General features: G+C 44.0%; 1 protein-coding gene across 2 annotated transcripts in view; it reads right to left on the minus strand.

The window, feature by feature from the left end:
- TLL1 (tolloid like 1) overlaps nucleotides 1-25022 on the minus strand; it is a 221423-nt gene that overhangs the window by 46833 nt on the left and 149568 nt on the right. For both annotated transcript variants that reach the window (XM_075611977.1, XM_075611973.1), the window contains 5 exons: nucleotides 18028-18152; nucleotides 14009-14124; nucleotides 5640-5742; nucleotides 4600-4716; nucleotides 2199-2344 (listed from right to left, as the gene is read on the minus strand). In XM_075611977.1, the coding sequence (XP_075468092.1) occupies nucleotides 2199-2344; nucleotides 4600-4716; nucleotides 5640-5742; nucleotides 14009-14124; nucleotides 18028-18152 (607 nt within the window). The remainder of the gene's footprint in view (nucleotides 1-2198; nucleotides 2345-4599; nucleotides 4717-5639; nucleotides 5743-14008; nucleotides 14125-18027; nucleotides 18153-25022) is intronic.

Raw genomic sequence — 25022 nt, forward strand, 5'->3', positions numbered from 1 at the left:
GGGATGCTGCAGGGACGGCTCCGGGAGAAGTTGCGGCTGTTTGCGGGTGCCGCCGGTGGGGCGACCAGGTCGCCAGAGCTCCGTGGTGGTGCCCAACAGAGGGCGCCGCCATCTTGTAGTCAGTCGCGCATGCGCATTGAAGCCTCGTGCATGCGCAGTGCTAAATAGTGCGGCGACCATTAGGAATAGGCTTAGCAAGGAGGCTACAAGTCCCAGCAGCCTCAGGGGCTGCTAGACATGTGTTGCAGGAGGACCAATAGGGCTCCTGGAAGCATGGAGGAGAGAAATAGATACATTTGGTGCGCTGAGACACCACGCCAGTCGGAAGCAGGACAGCAAGGGGATAGATAAGGTCTAGGCTGGACTAGGCCATGATATCCCCTTAGGTCCCAACTATATCCCATCACTATTAGCTTGTGTGCTGAAGGGAAGACCCCATAGACAGGAATGCTCCCCTTAGCCCATTAGTGTTAGTCAGCACATCTGTGACGGACGCACACGTGTGCGCGGCCTGCGTCTGGGACCTTACCAGGCCATCAACCCAGAGACTATCATAAGGTGGGACCCTCCAATGGACACCACCCCACATGGAGGCGGATCTTCAGTGGACAGACTGATCAGTTGTTTATTAGTACCTACTGTAGTGGCAGCGGGGGCTGGAGCACCCAGGAAGGTATATCTACAAGTACACCAACAATTCACGTGGGCAGCCCTGTCACAGACACATGGGGTGGGATTAGCTATTGTGGCCTGGACACTGGTACACTGGTGCCCCTGCACCCAAGTACTGTGGGGATATTCCGCGGGTCGGTGTACTTATATACAGTATTGTTATGTGCCATGTTGCAATGTTCCTGGTAAAAGTACTGTCCAGTAAATACTGTTACATATACTCTTGTGCGCAATTACTGGCTGTATTGTCTTGGGAGGGGCTATCCCACTGTGTTTGGATCCTTCCCAGGTGGAGGCGCTGTTAGTATACTCGTTACACACAACCCAGGCTCCCAGTGGCGGAGGATCAGGACTCCTGTGCCACTCAGGTAATAGCAGTACCGGTAGTCTTCCTTAGTGACGGGGAAAAGGGGCTACACAATTAATATTAACGTGTTGCTGTGTTTCAGCCATTTATATGTTCCACAATATATCTGTTAGTATAACACATCATGAAAGGGTTAACTCCTACACTCAGTCCCTTCATATGGGTACCACTTAATACCTTCCCTTTCTCTCTGTAGGCTATTTGGAGAAATAGCACAATGCTTAGGTTTAGATTTAATTTAATTTAGCACAATGCACAGGGTTTAGAAGTGAATAAGAGCAGCTTTCAGCAGGCGCTAAATATCGTAGCGTTATTAGCGTTCTCCAACATGAATGGAGGTCTGAGGATCTCCGAGGGTGGGTAACGTGCTCCATACCATATGATTTGCATATGAAAGAGCTTAAAGTCTGTTTACATTTATTTCTCCCTTATTGTTAAGCAGCTTTGGGGATATGTGTTACGGATATGGATACGTTAAATGGAGATAACGTAACGTTAATAAATGAGTGACCTTCTGAGAATCTTCCCAATGATTTGTATACAGCAGAGGCTACTACAGGATCTATCGATGATGTCAAATTTGGTGAAATTCTGGACACAATTGCAGATTCCCAATCTCAAAGAAAAAACTTGTATATTGCTTTCAATTATCTATTCACTTTGATATATCTGATCCAACATTATGCCTCAATGCATTATATTACCCCAGGTGCCAATCGATCGGTCACTGTGCCAAACTATTCAGCAAAACTAAAATGAACAAAATGTAAATATCAGCTGATAGAGTTGAGCAAAATTAGAAGGATTGTAAGATTCTAACAACAAATGAGAACAAATGTTGTTCCCCCCTGCAGGCTGCAAACAGATTTAGAAACAAATACTACTTCTATTATTTTATGGCATTTCAAAGCAGCATGGTTGAATAGGATTATGAACTTATGAAACGGAACTATCGTCAGTACACAAAGCATTTTTATTCAGATAGCACCAATAAAACGAAATCCGTTTAATCCTCTTGAAAATTTATGCAATGGAAACAGTCGCACAACAGGCACAGCAAAGATCTAAAGGTTTACATTTCAATGGCAAGTTGTGACTTCGCCGGGGCCTGGGAGAAACTTTGCTACAAGTAATGTCATGGCCAGTTAGATAGCTTTACCTCAAAAGCCTGAAACGTTAATCCGACATTGTAGTTTTCTGCTACTGTTATTTTCCACACACATTCCTTCAATGGTCGATAATCATCTGGATAATTAGGAGACTGGATCTGACCGGCATCTTTGTGGATTTCACCTCCACAAATTGCTGACAAAATCCAGAAACTCAGGTTAGATGCATTTTTAAATAAAAAAGAAAGGAGAGCACTTTTAAATTAAAAAAACACACACGCGCAAGAAGAATTTGATAAATGACATTAAAAAGACACAGGCATGCAACCAGATGTAACATTATATGGCTTTCTTTATTGTGTACCATATGTTTATTTGTTTTTCTGTGTTTGTTTATTTGTTTTTGCTTTTTTTTCCCTTCCATCCCATAGGGCAGGGGTGCTCAAAACCAGGGCTCAAGACCTCCCAACAGGTCAGGTTTTAAGGATATCCCTGCTTCAGCACAGGTGGCTCAATCAGTCCCTGCTTCAGCACAGGTGGCGAAATCAGAGGCTTAGTCGAAGCTGGGATATCCTGAAAACCTGACCTCTTGTGGGGGGGGAGGGGGGGGGGGGCTGAGGACTAAAGTTGAACGCCACTGCTCTAGTGGGTATATACTACTTATAGAATTAAGCTGCTTAGCTACTTAGTCAAATGAAAACTGCAGTGAGCATTTTTGACTCCTCCCCTTAACACACTAAGAAGTAGTTCTGCACTCATCCTCATTTAAAGGCCTTTCTACAGTACTTCTAAATATTTCATACTTAAAACTGCATTCAGCTGTAATATTCTTTTTAAGGTTAATAACTTTTTTTAAATTCAGGCATACTTGTCTGCCTGTGAAAAGCATAACAGTTAGAACATAACATACTCTATACACTGCTTTTGTTGCAAGCTAGTTAATACTTGCAATGAACAGGGCTGTTATTAAGCAATATTTAGAAACTCCCCATTAAAGCCTCCACATTTTTTTATATGTCTTAATATTAACTTCACGCTGGATTTAAAAGCTGCAGTATGTGATTTATTAGGACAAGGGAAAGTAGGGCTAATTTTTGTGAAGCAAAACATTATTTGTACAGAAATTAGAATGGCATTTGCCAGAACATAAGGAACATATGATAGCTGAATGTGTGCAGTGAAACGCAAACATGTTGACTCTTTAATTTGAGAGCTGAAAAGTTAAGAGGTCCTCATTCTGTTACTTATACTATTATCACAAAGCACAATAAATTATAAGTGCGTAGAAACAGATTCTTTGAAGCAAAGATCTGTGCACCCAGTTAATTTTGTATATTGCTTATACTGGGGGTTCCTCCCCATGAAAGGGTGTCTCATACGCCCCAATTTGGTATCTTAAAAGGGTTGCAGTGAGGAAATTGCTGGAGCTGTTCCTGATTGGCTGGGAGCAGGAAACTGTGCAGTAGCCATAATGGAAGAGACCATTGGCCATATATACTAAAGAAGACAACTTCTGGCGCTGGAAAACACTTTAAGGCCCATTTAAACTAATGGGCTGTAAGATGTTTTCTATTGCTGCAATATGTATTATGTAAAACTACTTCATAAATATGGGCCTAAATGCTCTCTTTTCACAAAACAGAACTATCGGGTTTGCAGATGTAGGACCAATGCTGTTCTACACTAGAAGAGCATCCTATTAAGAATACACCAATGGGGTACTGTAAGTAACAATATAGGATAAAGTATCTATTGACTAAATTTAGTATAGGTTGAACTTGATGGACGTATGTCTTTTTTCAACTTCATCTACTATTTAACTATGTAACTATGCACGTGGTAAGGGTTGCTGCTTTATGGGTTGGCTCTTTCTGACAATAATTTTTAGTGTTAAGTGCATTCTGTCATCAAATACTGATTAAATTATCTAAAAGCAAAATTATGAAAAAAGTATGAGAGTTAATATTACTTCCAAGAAAACGTCAAATTTTTGTGAAGTGATTACTTCTTCAAAATTGCATTATGTTAGGAATATAGTCTGGCACAATCATTTGCTTTCACAAAATTAAAGAAACCACAAACAGAATATTGGTCACTATGGATTGTGTAGAAGGCTATTCAGTGTAGATTGAATTTGTATTCAGAGACCATGCAGACTGTATCACTTTTCTTCTAGTTACAGTATGCATGATTCAGGACAGTTTAATCCTCACTTCAGATAACAATAGAAATACACTATTTGTTGCAAAAGGATTGCACCAGGGAACATGTGTCATCCTTGTGATATATGCCTGATCTTTGAGATAAAACTCAGCATGTACAAGAAAAATACTATTTAAAGGGAATAAAGACCAAACCGGTTGTGAAAATGATACATCTGCAAGAAAAAGCCTTTGTAGATGACAGATTCATGTAGTAATCCGTTCGGTTTAAATTTCAAAACTGACTTACCCTCATAAACTGCAGCAAATCCTTTCCCAACCCAGTTGCTACTGCTACGGAACTCTATCCACATTCTGCTGTCTGTCGTTGCGAGAACATCTGGGAGTTTATCTCCACAGAACCTCCCTGCAAATATATACAAAAAGGATTGTTGTTACGGTACTGTATATATATTAGGTGCTAACGTTGCCGTGCTTAAGACTACCACACATGTTTGCTATTGCTATAACAGTCCTGAGTATGATATGTATGATATAAAAAGAGAATAAAGAAGTTGGCACTCAAGCGGACTTTGTAGAAAAATATCAAAAATATTTATTGATGTTAGATCGATGTTTTGGTTCACTCGCAGGCCTTTATCAAGAGAATAGAGAAAGGCCGGCAAGCTAACCGAAACGCCGATCTACCATCAATAAATATTTTTGATATTTTTCTACAAAGACCACTTGAGTGCCAACTTCGTTATTCTCTTGGAAGGCCGTGGGATCCATTTTGCGACGGGACCACCTTTGCTGATCTCAAATGCAAAGCAGAGACAGGAACCTAGCCCCTGCCATGCCAAATAATTAGTAGGGATGTTAGTATGTTATTTTTCACAAATAATGAATTCATTGCTAATTATACATGCGGATCTTGCTTTCCTCTTGCTGTCAAAAGAAATGTTATTATTTCTTTTAAAATAAAGGGCCAATGCGGCTACAATTTCTTATTAGTCTGATGGATTAATTAATGGTAACTTTATTGTTAGTTTTTTTTCTTCCTCTGCATAAAGCTGACATGTTTTTTGCAATATTATAAAATTAATTCTAAATATAAACCTTGCCTGTGCAACATATTGTGAGTAAATGTTACACTGTAGCCATTACTGGAATAGCAGTCTAAATTACATACTGTAATACTGTTCATTTAGTGTGCAAGAAATGTTGCTATTCGATATCCGTGTCCCAAAAAGTCAAATAGTAAACCGTTAATACTCATGGATCAGTCTGACAAGATAATTTCAGTTATTGTTCAAAAATATGTCAAATAATGCTAGTAACATTTGATACCTAGCAGCGGCGATTTTCTCCAGTAGCCATCCCTCACTTCAATATAATCATACCAGCACAGGCTGCTCTTGTAAAGATCCATCGTTGTAAAATTTAAAACAATCTGCAAATTGCCATAATGGATACATAGAATTAATAAACACAAATAATAAACATGTTTTTGTGAGTTTCTGTAACAAAATGCAATTATATCTCAGGCTCAGTTCTAAAGCTGTTTCTCACCAAAAAAAAAAAAAAACAATTATCACATTGCGTTTCTACAAGATTCCCAGAATTATAAAGAAGATATACATTGAATATATTAGACATGTAAGTAGAGCATGAAGGGTGAATTTCTTAAGAATTGTAAGTCTTTTGAATTACAGTACTTTATTTAATACTGTGCCAAGATAACAGTGCTTGAAACCTGAACTGTACAGGTTGTGATTAGCCATGGTTGTCCACCAACATTTGGAGTTTATGATTCATCATCACTGTTATGGGCTTAGGCACAACTGGATCCGGTGTCCCTCAAAGAAATGATACAACCCATATATAATGAAGAGAAGAAATGTCATTAGTGAAGGTTTTTTTTTTTTAAGAAAACACATTCCCTATGTTTGTATCTATACTGACAATATCTGAACAGATTTAATGTGTGTCATAGGTTACATTGGTAGTATGAAATATATATATATATATATATATATATATATATATATATATATATATATATATATATATATATATACAGTGTTCGACAATGCTATACATTTACACGCCTGGGGCATGTGGATTTAACCTCCGGGCAAGTAAATATTGGCCCAAGCAGCACACGTGTTTTTTTTTTTAAATTTCCCCCGTTCGCGCTGAAATTTTCCTGCTCGCGCTGAAAAAAACAAAAAAAACCTCCCCCTACCTGAAAGCTCCCAGGCTTTGTGGGCACGCGGCCAGGCTCTATATGAGCCCGCCCCCAACGAGCGGCCATTCTTTCTGCCCGGACATCTGTTGGAGATTAAGTACTCTCCAATCTCTGCATGCTGCGGCCCCTCTGCTCCTTCCCTGCGATCCCCCTGGTCCCCACATGGCTCCCTACTCCCCACCGCGGCCCTCTGCACCTCCGCCTTTGCGTTAGGTCTCCTGTCCCCTGCTCCTGTCCCCTGCTCCTGTCCCCTTCCCCTCCTCCTGTCCCCTGCTCCTGACCCCTTCCCCTCCTCCTGTCCCCTGCTCCTGTCCCCTTCCCCTCCTCCTGTCCCCTGCTCCTGTCCCCTGCTCCTGTCCCCTTCCCCTGTTCCTGTCCCCTTCCCCCTCGATCCACCGATCGCTGTCCGGGGCGGGATGTCCCCACTGCTGCAGCCCGGTTGGTGTGCGGGGGGGGGGCCTTGGCCCTCACCACGTGACTCCCACCTACCCTGCCACCTCCCCGCCAGCTAGCTTCATGCCGCCGCGGGCCAGGGGGAAGAAGCAGTCTGCAAAGCTGCTTGGCCGCGCACTGTGACAAGCCGGAGAGGGGAGCAGGGCAGTGGCGGCCACGGCGGGGCTGACTGTCCCCTGGGGTGCCCGCTGGGGGATACCTCGCCCCGTGCCTCCCACCCACCCTGCCTCCCCAAAGCTTCCAATACGCCCGCGTGAGGTATGGGGGGGGGGGTCGGCCTGCCCCCCCCCCCCCACGAGCGGGAGATGGGCACGGGTGGGGGAGGAGCGTGGTGGTGCTGGTCGCGGCCTTTCCTCCCCCGTGTGTGTGTGTGAATGGGTGTGTGTGAATGGGTGTGTGTGAATGGGTGTGTGTGAATGGGTGTGTGTGTGTGTGTGTGTGTGTGTGTGTGTGTGTGTGTGTGTGTGTGTGTGTGTGTGTGTGTGTGTGTGTGTGTGTGTGTGTGTGTGTGTGAGAATGTGTATGTGCGTATGGGAGTATGTGTATGTGTGTGACCCCAGAGGTACCCCCCACTCAGTAACCTCACCCCCCCAATCAGTCACCCCCCCAAGTCACCCCCCCAATCAGTCACCTCCCCAACAATGAGTCACCTCCCCCCAATCAATCACCTACCCCCCAATCAGTAACCTCCCCCCAATCAGTCACCTCCCCCCCAATCAGTCACCCCCCCCAGTCAGTCACCTCCCCCCCAGTCAGTCACCTCCCCCCCAGTCAGTCACTCCCCCCAGTCAGTCAACCCCCCCCCCCAGTAAGTCACCCCCCCAGTCAGTCACCCCCCACCAGTCAGTCACCCCCCCAGTCTGTCACCCCCCCCCCCCAGTCAGTCACCCCCCGCCCCAGTCAGTCACCCCCCGCCCCAGTCAGTCAGTCACCCTCTCTCTCTCTGTGTATCACCCACCGTTTCTCCCCTCTGTGTCTCTCCCCCCCCACTCTCTCTCTCTCCCCCACTCTCTCCCCACTCTCTCTCTTCCCCCCACACTCTCTCTCTCTTCCCCCCACACTCTCTCTCTCTCCCCCGCACAATCTCTCTCTCTCTCCCCCCCCCACACTCTCTCTCTCTCTCCCCCTCTCTCTTTCTCTCCCCCCCAACACTTTCTCTCCCCCCCCAACACTTTCTCTCCCCCCTACTCTCTCTCCCCCCCATGCTCTCTCTCTCTCCCCCCCTCTATCTCTCTCTCTCCCCCATGCTCTCTCTCCCCCACTCTCTCTCTCTCCCCCACTCTCTCTCTCTCCCCCACTCTCTCTCTCTCTTCCCCACTCTCTCTCTCTCTTCCCCACTACTCTCTCTCTCTCTCCCTCTCTCTCTCTCTCTCTCCCCCACTCTCTCTCTCCCCCACTCTCTCTCCCCCACACTCTCTCTCTCCCACACTCTCTCTCTCCCACACTCTCTCTCTCCCCCACTCTCTCTCCCCCACACTCTCTCTCTCCCACACTCTCTCTCTCCCACACTCTCTCTCTCCCCCACACTCTCTCTCTCTCCCCCCACTCGCTCTCTCCCCACACACTCTCTCTCTCTCACCCCCCCACACTCTCTCTCTCTCCCCGCACTCTCTCTCTAACCCCCCCCCACACTCTCTCTCCCCCCACACTCTCTCTCTCCCCCCCACACTGTCTCTCTCTCACCCCCACACTCTCTCTCTCTCCCCCCCACACTCTCTCTCTCCCCCCCACACTCTCTCTCTCCCCCACACTCTCTCTCTCCCCCCTCTCTCTCTCTCACCCCCACTCTTTCTCTCCCCCCCACACTCTCTCTCTCTCCCCCCTCTCTCTCTCTCTCCCCCTCACACTCTCTCTCTCCCCCCCACTCTCGCTCTCCCCCTCCCCCCACTCTCTCTCTCTCTCACCCCCTCTCTCCCTCCCACTCTCTCTCTCTCACCCCCACTCTCTATCTCTCCCCTCTATCTCTCTCCCCCCCACTCTCTCTCTCTCTCTCCCCACTCTCTCTCTCCCCCCACTCTCTCTCTCTTTCTCTCTCCCCCACTCTCTCTCTCTCTCCCACTCTCTCTCTCCCCCACTCTCTCTCTCCCCCACACTCTCTCTCTCTCCCCCCACACTCTCTCTCTCCCCCCACTCGCTCTCTCCCCACACACTCTCTCTCTCTCACCCCCCCACACTCTCTCTCTCTCCCCGCACTCTCTCTCTAACCCCCCCCCACACTCTCTCTCCCCCCACACTCTCTCTCTCCCCCCCACACTGTCTCTCTCTCACCCCCACACTCTCTCTCTCTCCCCCCCACACTCTCTCTCTCCCCCCCACACTCTCTCTCTCCCCCACACTCTCTCTCTCCCCCCTCTCTCTCTCTCACCCCCACTCTTTCTCTCCCCCCCACACTCTCTCTCTCTCCCCCCTCTCTCTCTCTCTCCCCCTCACACTCTCTCTCTCCCCCCCACTCTCGCTCTCCCCCTCCCCCCACTCTCTCTCTCTCTCACCCCCTCTCTCCTCCCACTCTCTCTCTCTCTCCCCCACTCTCTATCTCTCCCCTCTATCTCTCTCCCCCCCACTCTCTCTCTCTCTCTCCCCCACTCTCTCTCTCTCCCCCACTCTCTCTCTCTCCCCCACTCTCTCTCTCTCTCCCACTCTCTCTCTCCCCCACTCTCTCTCTCCCCCACACTCTCTCTCTCTCCCCCCACACTCTCTCTCTCTCCCACTCTCTCTCTCCCCCACTCTCTCTCTCCCCCACTCTCTGTCTCCCCCACTCGCTCTCCTCCCACACTCTCTCTCCCCCCACACTCTCTCTCTCTCCCTCCCCCACACACTCTCTCTCTCTCCCCCACACTCTCTCTCTCTCCCCCCCGACACTCTCTTTTTCTCTCCCCCCCACACACTCTCCCCCCCACACTCTCTCTCTCTCTCCCCCCCACTCTCTCTCTCTCCCCCCCACACTCTCTCTCTCCCCCCCACACTCTCTCTCTCCCCCCACACTCTCTCTCTCTCCCCCCACACTCTCTCTCTCCCACTCTCTCTCCCCACTCTCTGTCTCCCCCACTCGCTCTCCTCCCACACTCTCTCTCCCCCCACACTCTCTCTCTCTCCCTCCCCCACACACTCTCTCTCTCCCCCCCACTCTTTCTCTCCCCCCCACACTCTCTCTCTCTCCCCCCTCTCTCTCTCTCTCCCCCTCACACTCTCTCTCCCCCCCACTCTCGCTCTCCCCCTCCCCCCACTCTCCCTCTCTCTCACCCCCCTCTCTCCCTCTCTCCCTCCCACTCTCTCTCTCTCTCCCCCACTCTCTCTCTCCCCTCTATCTCTCTCCCCCCCACTCTCTCTCTCTCTCTCCCCCACTCTCTCTCTCTTTCTCTCTCCCCCACTCTCTCTCTCCCCCACTCTCTCTCTCCCCCCACACTCTCTCTCTCTCTCCCACTCTCTCTCTCCCCCACTCGCTCTCCTCCCACACTCTCTCTCCCCCCACACTCTCTCTCTCCCTCCCCCACACACTCTCTCTCTCCCCCACACACTCTCTCTCTCCCCCCCGACACTCTCTTTTTCTCTCCCCCCCACACACTCTCTCTCCCCCCCACACTCTCTCTCTCTCTCCCCCCCACTCTCTCTCTCTCTCCCCCACACTCTCTCTCTCCCCCCACACTCTCTCTCCCCCCACACTCTCTCTCTCCCCCCCACACTCTCTCTCTCCCCCCACACTCTCTCTCCCCCCACACTCTCTCTCTCTCTCCCCCCCCACACTCTCTCTCTCCCACCCCCACACTCTCTCTCTCTCCCCCCACACTCTCTCTCTCTCCCCACACTCTCTCTCCCCCCCCACACATTCTCTCTCTCTCTACCCCCCCACACTCTCTCTCTCCCCCCACACTCTCTCTCTCACTCTCCCCCCCACACCCTCTCTCTCTCCCCCACACACTCTCTCTCACTCTCTCTCCCCCCACACTCTCTCTCTCTCTCTCTCCCACACACTCTCTCTCTCTCTCTCTCCCCCCACACTCTCTCTCTCTCTCTCCCTCCCACACTCTCTCTCTCCCCCACACACTCTCTCTCTCCCCCCACACTCTCTCTCCCCCCCCACACTCTTTCTCCCCCCCACACTCTCTCTCTGTCTCTCTCCCCCACACTCTCTCTCCCCCCCCCACACTCTCTCTCTCCCCCCCACACTCTCTCTCTCTCTCTCCCCCACACTCTCTCCCCCCCACACTCTCTCTCTCCCCCCCACACTCTCTCTCCCCCCCACACTCTCTCTCCCCCCCACACTCTCTCCCCCCCCCACTCTGGATCTCTTATTTACCCTATATATCTTACCTGCCCTATACTACACCGAAATAACCTATACTGCTTTCTTCCAGATCTGACTCAAGCTTCACACGGAAGACATCAGAACCCCCCTAACCCAGAAGACAGGTAGGGAACACCTCCCCTCCAATGTATAACATTGCGGGAATGAGGGTACCTGGACATTGAGGGACTGCGGATCAGGTAAGATCCCAGACGGGATTGCTGCTTTAGATATTGTGAAGCGGGGACGTCCAGACACTGGTTAAGGGGTTCAGGAAATTAGTCATTCACACCTGGCTTTTATTTCTAGATCCGACATTTACACACACACACACGTAACAAGGACTAATTGTAGTATAATGTAATACAATAAATACATTTATGTCAAAAACAAATGTTGTTCTGACTAGGAATTTATTAAATGTATTTTATTTATATATTTTATGTTAAAGCGGGGTTGGGGGCGGGACTAGGGTTGGGGGCGGGACTATGGGCGGGGTTGGGGGCGGGACTAGGTGGCAAGTAGATTTTTTGGTTGGGCGAGTAGATTTTTGGGTGATTTGTCGAACACTGTATATATATATATGTATATATATGATATATATATATATATATATATATATATATGTATGTATAATAAATCACACTATACTATGGGTCTTCTACGCAATTTACAGTTATTGTGATAATATAGTAAAACACAGTAAAGCAACATAGCTAATTTTGAGGGTCACATTTAAATCCTGCCCAAAACCCTCCCCCTCCAAAAAAAACCCTCAGAAACGATTAATTTAAACGAGTAATTTGAGATTCTCAACAAGACAGCTTTACATAACTACATGGCTTCTCTTTATTGCACACTATAATTTTAAAATGGCTAGACTGTTGTTAAGTAGCAAGCATGCATAATTTAGTAAGATTATTTTGCAGATCTGCAGGAACAATGACTGCTGAAGATAGAGGAGATCAACAGTTCAAGGGGACAGAATCGCTGTGAGACGCCAGTGGAAAATAATTATGGAGACTTTATCAGCACGGTTAACAAGTTATTGGCCACCTAAGCAAATTCCACTATTGCGCGACAGCTTCAATTAATATAATTTGTCTTGCATTCTATTAATTTTGACTGCAGTTTCTGAGCAAGTCAATTTCAAATATACAATGTAGGATTTTGAAACGTACATTCAACATAGCAATATTAACAACTTGGAAAATATTCCGAAATGATTAATTGTATGAATGCGCTATACATATTCTTAGATGAACCGGTTGAATTATGAAAAATACATCATATGAAGATTATACAATTTGAGAGTGGTTATAAAACATACATGCCTATGAATGAGCCTTAAGTATTTTCGGATCAAGTAGATCACTAGAAGGAAACAACGAAAAACAGTTGCGCTCATTGTACAGTATGAGGGTGGCGGTGCAGGGCAGACATTCCTTGCTTCGTGCCTGTTCATGTGCTACTGTAATGTCAACAGCAGTACAAAACTGTACACATCACACATCAATGTGTCCTTTGTTATATTCTATCCTGAATTTTGAATGTTCCCTATGCAAATTACCATGTTAAATTGATATACAAATTATACCCTGTCTGCCTCACTCAGCTAATTCATCTTTACCATTCACACCCAATGTTTCAGCTATATACAGTATGTAGCTTAATGGTTTTTGTTTCCAATGTCATCTATCCCCAGTGCTTAAATAGAATTTTGGATGGACATATAGGGGCAAAAAAATTGAGGTCAATCTGATATACTACATTTTGTTACATCTCAGGACAAAATAAGATACTTTTCTCAAAATAATAGTTCTTTGCAAAGAGGTATTTTTCAAATCACAGAGCTACTTTTAGAGCATATATAACTTCCTCTGGTTCATACATAAAGTCCACTGATTAAAAAAAAAAAAAAAAAACAACATGCAGGAGGGCATAGTGTGCTTTATAATTGTGAGCAAGAAGAAAACAAAAGAAATAAGTCAAAAGAAAACAAAATAAAAGCAAAATACCATTTGCAGGTGGGTGTCTGTGACTTACACACACTTTATTTACAGTGCAGCGTTTATTTTTGTAAAACCGTAAAGCTTTTACATGTCCATGAGAAAAGATAGTATGTGATACACTTGAGTCTCTTTACCAAGTCTCCTGGCTACACAAAAAAAACACAATCTCTACACAAAAACGGTCCCAAATGTATTCGAAGAAAAAATCCTTTTGCTTTCCATGCTAATACAATTTCTTCTTGATAAAGTAGGTGCTGTTTTTGTGCCTTTTTAGCAGCCAGAGGACATTGAAAAAAAAAAAAAAAACAAGAGTACACTCATTCTAATGTATGATTTTCACATTGGAATTTAAACACAATATAATGTCTAATTAGTTGGAACTGTGTAATCATGTGGATGTTTGAATGTGATATAAAATGGTTCTGTACACAGATGCAGGCCCACCAAAAATGAAAAAAGCTACCGGATAAAAAAAAAATGTGTTATAAGGATGTCCATCCAATTAAATAAGAACAACCCAATCGTTTATAATAATGTACACAAATAAAGATTTATATATGGTTCTGCAATGTTCGCATTGTAGGTAGAATTGCTCCAAATAGTTGAAGGTAAATGGATGCATTTTTAATTTTATAAATATACTTCCAAATGGAAATAGTATTGTATGTAAAATAATGTTTCATGCCTCTGGAAATACAGCAGGCCTTCAAATATCAGTTACCTTTTCTCCTGGGGTTACAGAGATCCTCCATATGCAGTGAGTGTATGAAGGGTAACCATTCGGGAATCCCGGAGATGAGAAGTTGCCTGTTGATTCCTGTAATGTTTCTCCACAAGCTAAAAGACACACATTCAGTATATATTTATTAAATTATGTCACAAAAAACCCACTGAATAGTTCAAGAAGAAAAATAGCCTGCCATTGTCAGTATGACAGGTAACCGAACATTTAAGAATTTACTGTAAAGTAATGTTTACACACACACACACACACACACACACACACACACACACACACACACACACACACACACACACACACACACACACACACACACACACACACACACACGAGTATGTTTCAAACATTTTATTAGTTATATTTATATTTCTTAATCTTCTAGAAAATTGAACTGAAAAACAAGGCTGCGCGCGTTCACAACACAAGGATTGCTGCCAATAGTTTTCTCTAATAAAACACGTAATTAACCAATTAACCTACTGCAGCACTAATTATCACTAAGGCACCTTGACTGGGCATGTTAGGGCCTGAATACCTACCTGTTGGTAGCCTTGAAAACTGATCTTGGCGAGCTCTGAATTACTGTCACAGGTCTAGTTACAGAACTCTTGCCGTTTTAATCTTTTGTTCCTCTAGCTATGATAATCTTGTCAATAACTATAATCGCTCTGTCCTTACCAGAATGTTCGACTCACTTTCATTTTCCCCACTCTCAACAATATATGTCTATATTGGCATATGCAACACTTCATTTGAAATATTATACACATATCAATGGACTGCACAGTGTCTTACAGCACCAGAATACGTCAAATAATAATAATAGTTTGCTCTTGTACAGTATAGCACTGCAAGTTTTACATAGCATTTTACAGAGACATTTTGCAGACAGAGTTCCTGCCGCTCCAATCTATGTTTTTGGAGGGATAAAGCTAACCAGGTTCCCTTGCTTCAAACTCAGTGTCTTTACTCACTGACCCACTCCTTCTCCTTATTGCAGTTATAGCAGAATTGGATATGGGTCAAAATCTCTTCTGCTGACCAACGCATCACAGAAACCATTATGCTTCTGCAACAGCTGCCATTCTGTACAATATTACTTGCATTATAATTAGGGATTCTGGTTTTAGGTTTCAACCGAAAAACCACCACCGACTAATCATTTTGCACTTCCAGTTAAAACCCGCTAAAAAATGGAAATTAAGTCTAATTTCTTATTGAGTTAGACATCTTGTATTAGCCCAGCCACAGATAGGATACAAAGGAAGTATGGAAACTAAAAAAAGTGCACAGATAAATACCAAATTCAAATTTGTATCAATTTTTTTAAGTTGTCAACACTGATAAATACAGATTTTTCTTTCCTAAAAACCAGATGCGTTAAAATAAAAAAAATAAACACAAAAAAATGGAATCCCTAATTATTGTTAATGTAATTTTGTTTTACTTAAAGCAGTGTTACCTTCTTGTGTGTTTTTTTAAACTTTAAATTCTGGTGTGTGGTGGGAAGCAGGGGTCTTCGCAGCTGAACCCTTTAGAGGAAACAGTGTGTCCATAGAGCGGAAATTAAAACGGTTGTGCACTAGAGACTTTTTTGCTTTATAGCTTCTTTAACAGCTGTATTGTGAGCAAATATACTTGTACGGTCCCAACGCACAATAAAAAATAAATATAAGAAAAATATAAGAATAAGAATGTTCAAAACGAAATACTATTATAATTAGGTATGAGTATACATAAATAATATGAGTTATAATGTATAAAATATAGTTAATATGATCTAATAATAATAATAAAAACAATAATAGGCAACGCCAGTGTGCAGAGTGGGGGTAAGTGATGTGTGGGCTGCCATGCTATGTGGCAGAAGAGGGTGCAACGAGAAGGCACCCAAAAGGGAGGGCGAGTTTTAAACTTTCTCCCTCTCCCTTACAGTACTGTACCTTTAACCACAGTCCTGACATTTCCAATAAAACATAAAAATTATGGCATATATACTGTAGTATGTATGTGTAACAGTAGAATAAAGTTACTCTGTTTCTCATCAACAGCATTTTCGTATTTAAAGTTGACTCGGCTCAAATAATATGTACTCTGCAGAACAATCATTTTGATATGTCACATCTCATCTAAGAACCCTTTTTATAGTTACCATCAGCAGAATGTTCTATATAAGAGCAATATAACCAATTTATTTACTTGGAATTAAGATTACTCATACTTTATTTTGGAGGTAAATTAAAATTCCAGGATTGGGAGATATCATTTCTATCTAAACACGATTTCCTGGAATCAACGTGCAGCAGACCATCAGAACTCACATGTACAACCATGCTGTCTCCCTATACGCATAAAAGTAGTAAATAAAGCTGCTATATACTATAAAATGCTACACAAGGTATTTAGATCTAAAGCCCTGTTCATTCGGCTGAGTTTACCAAAGCTTCCTTGCTGCAGCTGGCACATGTTCATTCATTTCTTAACTTAAGCAGCACATAAACAAGCTGTTAAACTGTTGATGAAGTGGGTTTATCTTGATAATATTTAGTTGCTTAGGCGCGTAATATAGTGCGTGTGCGTGCGCTACCGTGCGCGCACGCGTCAATTATAACTGACTGTGTGTAAACCCGACGTTCTATACTTCAAACCCGCGCGCGCGTACGGCAGTGAGCGTTGACCCAGCAGATCAGAGGAAAGACATGAAAAGTGTCTTTTCGCGCTGCTGCCACTGCACGTCACGCTCTATTAGCCAATCACAGTAAGGCTGCAATTACTTTGTATTTAAAAAAGAGAGAATACTGTTGGATCTTTGATTATAACTGGTGGAGAAGTAATATGGTTTATATGCAATAGAGAAATTAGAGCGAAAAGGGAGGAAATGAGTCATTTGTAATGTCAGCAATGTTGTTCTTCACCTTCATAAGGAATGCCTTATTTACTAATATAATTATATGCAACTTTTCCTTATTGCTATTGCCTTAACCTTATTGCCTTAACTAACAGATGTTATATGTAGCCCTGGTAAGAAATTGGGCTATATGTCTTTCCTCCTACTGGTGTAAGTCCTGCTAAGGGCAGGCTGCCAGTAGTTATCATGGGTTTCCCCCGCTTCAAGCCCTGCCCTGAGTGGTGGAGGTAGGCCACCTGACTCTATGTCTAAGGCAAGAGACATAGGGGAGGGGCCTGCCAAAGTTATAAAGGGCAGTGTACAGTCAATTTAGTGTGTGTGTTCCAGCAGAAGGAGTGTGTCAGTTCAGAGCGCAGAGTTGGAGAGTTATGTATTACATTTGGAGGAGCTCAGGCAGGCCCTGAGTATAGCTGATAGAGCTGCGGTGGACCAGTGCCCCTCACCCAGCTTACGGGGTGAGGGAAGAGCTAGCCCCACCCTGAGTGCCTGTGACTTGGGGTGGTGGCAGGGGAACAAAGAGCCCCAGACAGCCCATCCTGAAGGGGTACAGTCTGGAGAGAGAAGACCTGTTGTACCTGATACTGCTGTGTGCTGTGTGCTGCTATGAATAATAAAGAGCTGCTGCTACTTATTTTATAAGAGACTGTGTGAGACTGAAATCTCTCGCCCCATCGAGGGGTTCTCTGGAAGGATTTCACCCTACCCTGATAGGGCTTGCCAGAGATGGAGGCGTTGCACCACTAGAACCAGATGAAGGCATGTACCCCAGAAACCTGTCCCTGTTGTCCCCCATACCATCGCGGGAGACTCAGGCCCTCCTGTTCCACACTGGTATGCACCACCTAGACACATGTAGTCAGACCTTAGCACACCCTAGGGGGTCCGATCTGTGACCGGGGGGGGGGGTCTGAGGGCTACATATATATAATGCTATGCTTTCTACGGGAGCCGGGTGTGACGTCATAGCCACGCCCATCTGTCGCTCACAGCATGGACCGTACACACAAAAAGTGTGATTCTCGTGCACGAGCATTAGCATACGCGAGCGCGCCAACTATAAAACAAGCCTTATATTGGTGCAGTACAGTACCTGGACATCTATACAGCTTTCTTGCCTGTGCAATATCTCCTTTACTCAGGCGAGTGCGTTGACCAATAGGAGGTCGCAAACCGTTATCATCACGTGAAGGAAGAATTGTATCCAAAAACATACCCCTAAAATGAGACATATATACAAAGAATCATCAGTTCTATAATACATCATTTGAACAAGCTTCGGGTCAAGTTTGTCATGCTCTCAGATACAACAGTGAGGTCTTCAAAAGTAGAATATGTCAGAAGTTATTTCCTACGTGTCACATTTTCAAACATACAACTCTTTTTTCAAAAAGATTCGTTTAAAAAATGTGCATATTTATGTGGTATTGTTTATCTCAGATCATAACTAGCCAAATATAAGCAAACCTACAGTAGCCATTGACTCAGTTAAAGCTTTTAAAAAAAACATTTGACGTTCCACTTTCACTAAGAAAGGTCAAATCCATAAAGGTCATTCATTAGTTAAAAAAAAAAAAGCAACAGTTGTAGATTGCTCTTCCAACGTTGTTATTTTAGTGGGAAGCAGCAATTATACAGTGGATCTAATATTAATGAAGCAGAACACAGTAGGGGACAAACTTAATTTAATGTGATGTACATTTTTTATTTTCTATTTTTCCCTGTTCAATATTTGCTTGTTGACATATATATTTTTCATTTGTCATACCCATTATATTGCCAGGCAATGTTTTGCCATCATCCTGTATCAAAGTACTTTAACGCCTTTTTTTTTTTTTTTTATCAACCTGCAGTGAGGTTTTTTTTGTGGTTTGGTTAACATTACTAAAAGGTCTTTGAGGCTCAATGAAATATTAGGTTCAGGGATTTGCAGCTCAGTGAAAGAGTGTTTTTGCACAGTGAAAAAACAAAAACTATTTTTCATGCTTACATCTGCGTAAGATGAAAACAATGTATTCATCTAACACAGATCGTTAGAAAAACAGTTAACACCAGCTGGCAGCTTTTGGACACTCAAAAATGGGTTGAAATAATATAAATTAATATAAATAACAGGTCATGGGAATAAGTGCTTCAGACATAAGAGTGACATTAAGGAAGAGGAGTCCCTGCTCCGAGGAGCTTACAATCTAATTGGTAGGTAGGAGAACGTACTGTATAGAGACAGTAGGAGTGAATTCTAGTAAGTGCGTCTGCAGGGGGCCAAGCTTTATGTATCATGTGTCCAGGATTATCCACAGTGCTATTCATATGCTTCTTTAAGCAAATGTGTCTTAAGATGGTCTTAAAGGTGGATAGAGAGGGTGCTAGTCGGGTATTGAGGGGAAGGGCATTCCAGAGGTAGTGGGCAGTCAGCGAGAAAGGTTTAAGGCGGGAGAGGGCTTTAGATACAAAGGTGGTAGAAAGAAGACATCCTTGAGAAGACCGCAAGAGTCGGGATGGTGCATAGCGAGAAATTAGGGCTGAGAGGTAAGGAGGGGCAGAGGAGTGTAAAGCTTTAAAAGTGAGGAGGAGAATTGAGTGTGAGATGCGGGATTTGATCGGAAGCCAGGAGAGGGATTTCAGGAGAGGAGACGCGGAGACAGATTTAGAAAGAGTAGAGTGATTCTGGCAGCAGCGTTTAGTATAGATTGTAGGTGAGACAGGTGAGAGGCAGGGAGGCCGGACAGCAGGAGGTTGCGGTAATCGAGACGGGAGAGAATGAGGGCCTGAGTCAGAGTTTTAGCAGACGAGTAACAGAGGAAAGGGCGTATCTTTGTGATATTGCGGAGGAAAAAGCGACAAGTTTTAGAAACGTTTTGAATGTGAGAGATTTGAATGTGAGAGAGGAATCGAGTGTGACCCCTAGGCAGCGTGCTTGGGCTACTGGGTGCATGATCGTATTTCCAACAGTAATGTGGAAAGAGGTAGTACAGTAGGGCCAGGTTTGGGAGGAAGTATAAGGAGCTCTGTTTTTGCCATGTTAAGTTTCAGTCGGCGGATGGTCATCCAGGATGATATTCCAGAGAGACTTTCAGAAACTTTGGTCTGTATAGCAGGTGTAAGGTCAGGGGTTGAAAGGTAAATGTGTGTGTCGTCAGCATAGAGGTGATATTTAAACCCAAAATATGTGATTAGGTCACCTAGAGAGAGTGTGTAAAGAGAGAAGAGAAGGGGTCCCAGGACAGAGCCCTGGGGTACCCCCACAGAGAGATCAATAGAGGAGGAGGTGTTAGCAGAAGAGACACTGAAAGTACGATGGGACAGGTAAGAGGATATCCAGGATAGAGCTTTGTTCCGAATACCAAGAGTATGGAGAATGTGGAGGAGAAGAGGGTGGTCCACGATGTCAAATGCTGCAGAGAGGTCGAGTAATATGAGCAGAGTGTAATGACCTCTGTCTTTGGCAGCATGGAGGTCATCGGTTATTTTAGTGAGGGCTGTTTCAGTAGAGTGAGCAGTGCGGAAGCCAGATTGTAGAGGGTCTAGAAGAGAATAGGTGTTGAGAAAGTGTAGCAATCGAGAGAATACAATCGGAAGAGTTATAGATCTGTGTGAGCATAGGGATTATAGAAGGAGCAAGAGGTTTTAGGAGGTGGGAAGGAATGGGATCAAGAGGGCAGGGAGGGAGAAGAGGAGATCAGCAGTGACACATCCTCCTCTGAGATAGCAGAAAAAGAGTCCAGATAGGCAGGAGGAGAGTTAGGAAGCGGTGTGGGAGGAGGCAACAGATGGGATGTTCTGACGTATGGATTCCACCTTTTCCTTAAAAAAGTCAGCAAAGTCCTGAGGTGAGATGGAGGAAGAAGAGAAGGCAGCCGAGGGTGGTCTGAGTAGAAAGTCAAAGACAGAAAAGCATAGACATGGGTTAGAATTGTGCGTGTTGATTAGTGATGACAAGTAGGTTTGTTTAGCCTGAGAGAGGGCAGAGTTGAAACAGGACAGCATAAATTTGTAGTGAAGGAAGTCTGTGAGCGTATGAGATTTCCTCCACAGGCGTTCAGAGGAGTGAGTGAAGGAACGCAGTATTCGTGTGCTGGAATTTAGCCAGGGTCTGGGGTTAGAAGGGTGAGGACGGCAAAGAGAAAGGGGGGCATGTAGGTCAAGAGAGGAGGATAAGGCAGAGTTGTAGTTCCTGACCAGGTTGTCAGGGTCTGAAGTAGAACTGAGAGAGGAGAGGGAGGAGTGTAAAGTGGAATCAAAAGCTGGTAGGTTAATAGAGCGCAGGTTTCTGCAAAAACGAGGGCTAGATGGAGATGGAGAGGGGAAGAAGCGTGATAGAGAAAATGAGATGAGGTGATGGTCAGAGAGAGGAAAAGGAGAAATGGAGAAATCGGTGAGAGAAAAGTTTTTAGTGAAAACCAGGTCTAGGTAGTGGCTATCCTTGTGGGTGCTGGCTTCAGTCCACTGTTGAAGGACAAAAGAAGAGGTTAGAGAGAGAAAGCGGGAGGCCCAAGGAAGAGAGGGGTCATCAATGTGGCAGTTGAAGTCCCCAAGGAGAAGAACAGGGAGTCTGAGGATTAGAGTGCTGGGAACTCCCCCAATGTTATGTAAATAACTATGGCTATCACACTACCCATCCTCTTTGAATACTAAAAGAGGAAACACTATATGACTAGGGGATAGGAATTTAAGATCCTGAAAAAGACAGATACAACAGGTACATACCTGCAGCAGTGGGCAGAGCTTTGGATTGCACTGACAGACGGCACTATTTGACAAAGTGCCCGATAGAAGAGGGCAGAATGGAGTGGTGGGTATTGCCCCTTGGCCTTGGAACAGGGTGTGGAGAAAGACCCAAAGGTAGAAGTGACACCTCAGGACAGGCATAGGACACAATGCTGAACTAAGAACTATAAGGCAACACAGTCACATACATGCCTTGGAGTGCAGGAGCAAAAAATGGAAAAAAAAACATCCGAAGAAACTGCAGTTGCTTAGGATGTCTTTTTTCCATTTTTGCTATTACCCTCGTGATCCAGGATGCACGCCAGGAGTGAGCGTTACAGGGGAACCTTTGGAAGTGCCGAGCCGCCCGCACATGATCACAAGGACTGCAGGTTGATGCAGTCACTTGGGACTTTTTGCTTGAAGCCTGAATAGGATCAGAGGACTACCTACAGAGGTAAGGCTTACCTGAATATACCTCTGAGTCCCAATCACTGAGCTTGACGGCAGAATCCCCACACTTCTTTTCTCAAACAGACGGCATACTGCATTACACATTAACCCTACACTGTGTATAAGTAACTTACCGGAGCACAAGAGAGCATAAATATTACCTCGGAGTGCAGGAGGCAAGTGATGTACTGGGTCCAAAAAATGACCAGGTAACCGGTAACGGGTACTCAGGGGAATTTTTTTTTTCCTGGCCCAAAACCTTTCTCACTGACTGCCCAACACCTCTGGGGTGCCGTTCTCCTCAATATCCGACTAACACCCTCTCTATCCACCTTTGAGACCTATCTTAAAACCCACCTTCTTCACAAAGCATATGGGCAGCTCCGTGGCTGATACTTACATAGTTACATAGTTACATAGTAGATGAGGTTGAAAAAAGACGTAAGTCCATCAAGTTCAACCTATGCTAAATTTAGACAACAGATACTTTATCCTATATCTATACTTACTTATTGATCCAGAGGAAGGCAAACAAAAAAACCCCATTAAGGGGAAAAAATAATTCCTTCCTGACTCCAAGAATTGGCAATCGGATGAATCCCTGGATCAACATCCTTCCTATGTATACTTATTTGGTATATCCCTGTATACCTTTCCCATCTAAAAAGATGTCCAACCTTTTTTTGAACAAATCTATTGTATCTGCCATCACAGTCTCCATGTGTAATGAATTCCACATTTTAACTGCCATTACTGTAAAGAACCCTTTCCTTTGTTGCTGGTGAAATTTCCTTTCCTCCAACCTTAAGGGATGGCCCGAGTCCTTTGTACTGCCCGTGGGATGAATAGTTCTTTTGAAAGCTCCTTGTATTGTCCCTGAATATATTTGTATATAGTTATCATATCCCCTCTTAGACGTCTCTTTTCTAATGTAAATAAATCTAATTTAGCTAGCCTCTCCTCATAAGTTAGAATGTCCATCCCCTTTATTAATTTGGTGGCTCTTCTCTGCACTCTCTCTAGTTCCATAATGTCTTTTCGTAGGATTGGTGCACAAAATTGTACTCCATATTCAAGGTGTGGTCTTACTAATGCTTTGTAAAGGGGCATAATTATGTTTATTTCCCTTCCATCCATTGCCCGTTTGATGCAAGATAAGATCTTGTTTGCCTTTGCAGCTACTGCATGACATAGGGCACTATTGCTAAGCCTGCAGTCTATAAGCACTCCTAAATCTTTCTCCATCAAGGATTCCCCCAATATACCTCCAATTAATTTGTAAGTCGCCTTTTTATTCTTGCATCCCAAATGCATAACCTTACATTTATCTGTATTAAACCTCATCTGCCATTTACCTGCCCACGTTTCCAGTCTCTCCAAGTCCTTCTGAAGAGAAATTACATCCTGCTCTGATTCTATTACCTTACACAATTTAGTATCATCAGCAAAGATGGAGACTTTACTCTCGATCCCAACCTCAAGGTCATTAGTAAACAAGTTAAAAAGCAGGGGTCCCAGTACCGATCCCTGAGGTACTCCACTCACGACTTTAGCCCAACCTGAAAAGTTCCATTTATGACAACCCTCTGTTGTCTGTCCTTTAACCAGTTTTCAATCCAGGTGCATACATTATTACTGAGTCCAATTTTCTTTATTTTGCTCACCAACCTCTTGTGTGAAACCGTTTCAAAAGCCTTTGCAAAATCTAAGTAGACCACATCAACTGCATGACCCTGGTCTAAATTCCTACTTACCTCCTCAAAGAAACAAATAAGGTTAGTTTGGCAAGATCTATCCTTCATAAATCCATGCTGACTATTACTAATAATTTTGTTTTCCATTAGGTATTCCTGAATATTATCCCGTATTAAACCTTCAAGTAGTTTCCCTACTATTGAAGTCAGGCTTACAGGTCTGTAATTTCCCAGTTGTGATCTAGCTCCCTTTTTAAATATAGGCACCACATCTGCTTTACGCCAATCTTGTGGTACTGAGCCTGTGGAAATGGAGTCCTTGAATATTAAATATAATGGTTTTGCTATTACTGAGCTTAACTCCTTGAGAACTCTTGGATGTATGCCATCGGGGCCAGGTGCCTTATTTACTTTAATTTTTTCAAGTCGCTTATGAACTTCTTCCTCAGTTAACCAATTGTTCATTAATATGGCTTCCTCCTGCAACACTACTATTGAACTTGATTCTTCCCTGGTAAACACAGACGCAAAGAATTTGTTTAATACCTCAGCTTTTTCCTTATCTCCAATAATCTGCCTACCCATCTCACACTGAAAGGGTCCTATATTTTCTTTTCTCATTTTTTTGTTATTAAGGTACTTAAAGAACTTTTTTGGGTTGACCTTACTTTCTATTGCAATCCTTTTTTCATTATCCATTTTTGCTAATTTGATTGCCCTTTTGCAATTTTTGTTACATTCCTTATAATTCTGATACGATGTCTCTGTCCCTTCTGACTTAAAGAATCTAAACGCCTTCCTCTTCTTGTCCATTTCCTCCCCTACCTGTTTATTTAGCCACATTGGTTTTGACTTATTTCTTTTATACTTATTACCCAAGGGTACAAAATTGTTTTGTAGTTAAAGCAAAGAACATGCGTTATCTAACAATGTGCTTTTCTAACAATGTTTTAAAGGCCGCCCATTTATCTTCTACATTTTTCCCTGCAAAAACATCATCCCATTGTATTACTACTTAGATTAGACCTCAGTTTATTAAAATCTGCCTTTCTAAAGTTTAAAGTCTTTGTTGAACCCATGTAATCTGTTTTATGATAATTTATTTCAAATGAGACCATGTTATGATCACTGTTACCCAAATGTTCCAGGACTTGAATATTTGTTATTACTTCTACTATACACTTAATACATTGACCGTGGCCCCTTGCAGACACACTTACCAGAACACATTCCT

This window comes from Ascaphus truei, chromosome 1 (assembly GCF_040206685.1).
Source record: "Ascaphus truei isolate aAscTru1 chromosome 1, aAscTru1.hap1, whole genome shotgun sequence".
Taxonomy (NCBI): Eukaryota; Metazoa; Chordata; class Amphibia; order Anura; family Ascaphidae; genus Ascaphus; species Ascaphus truei.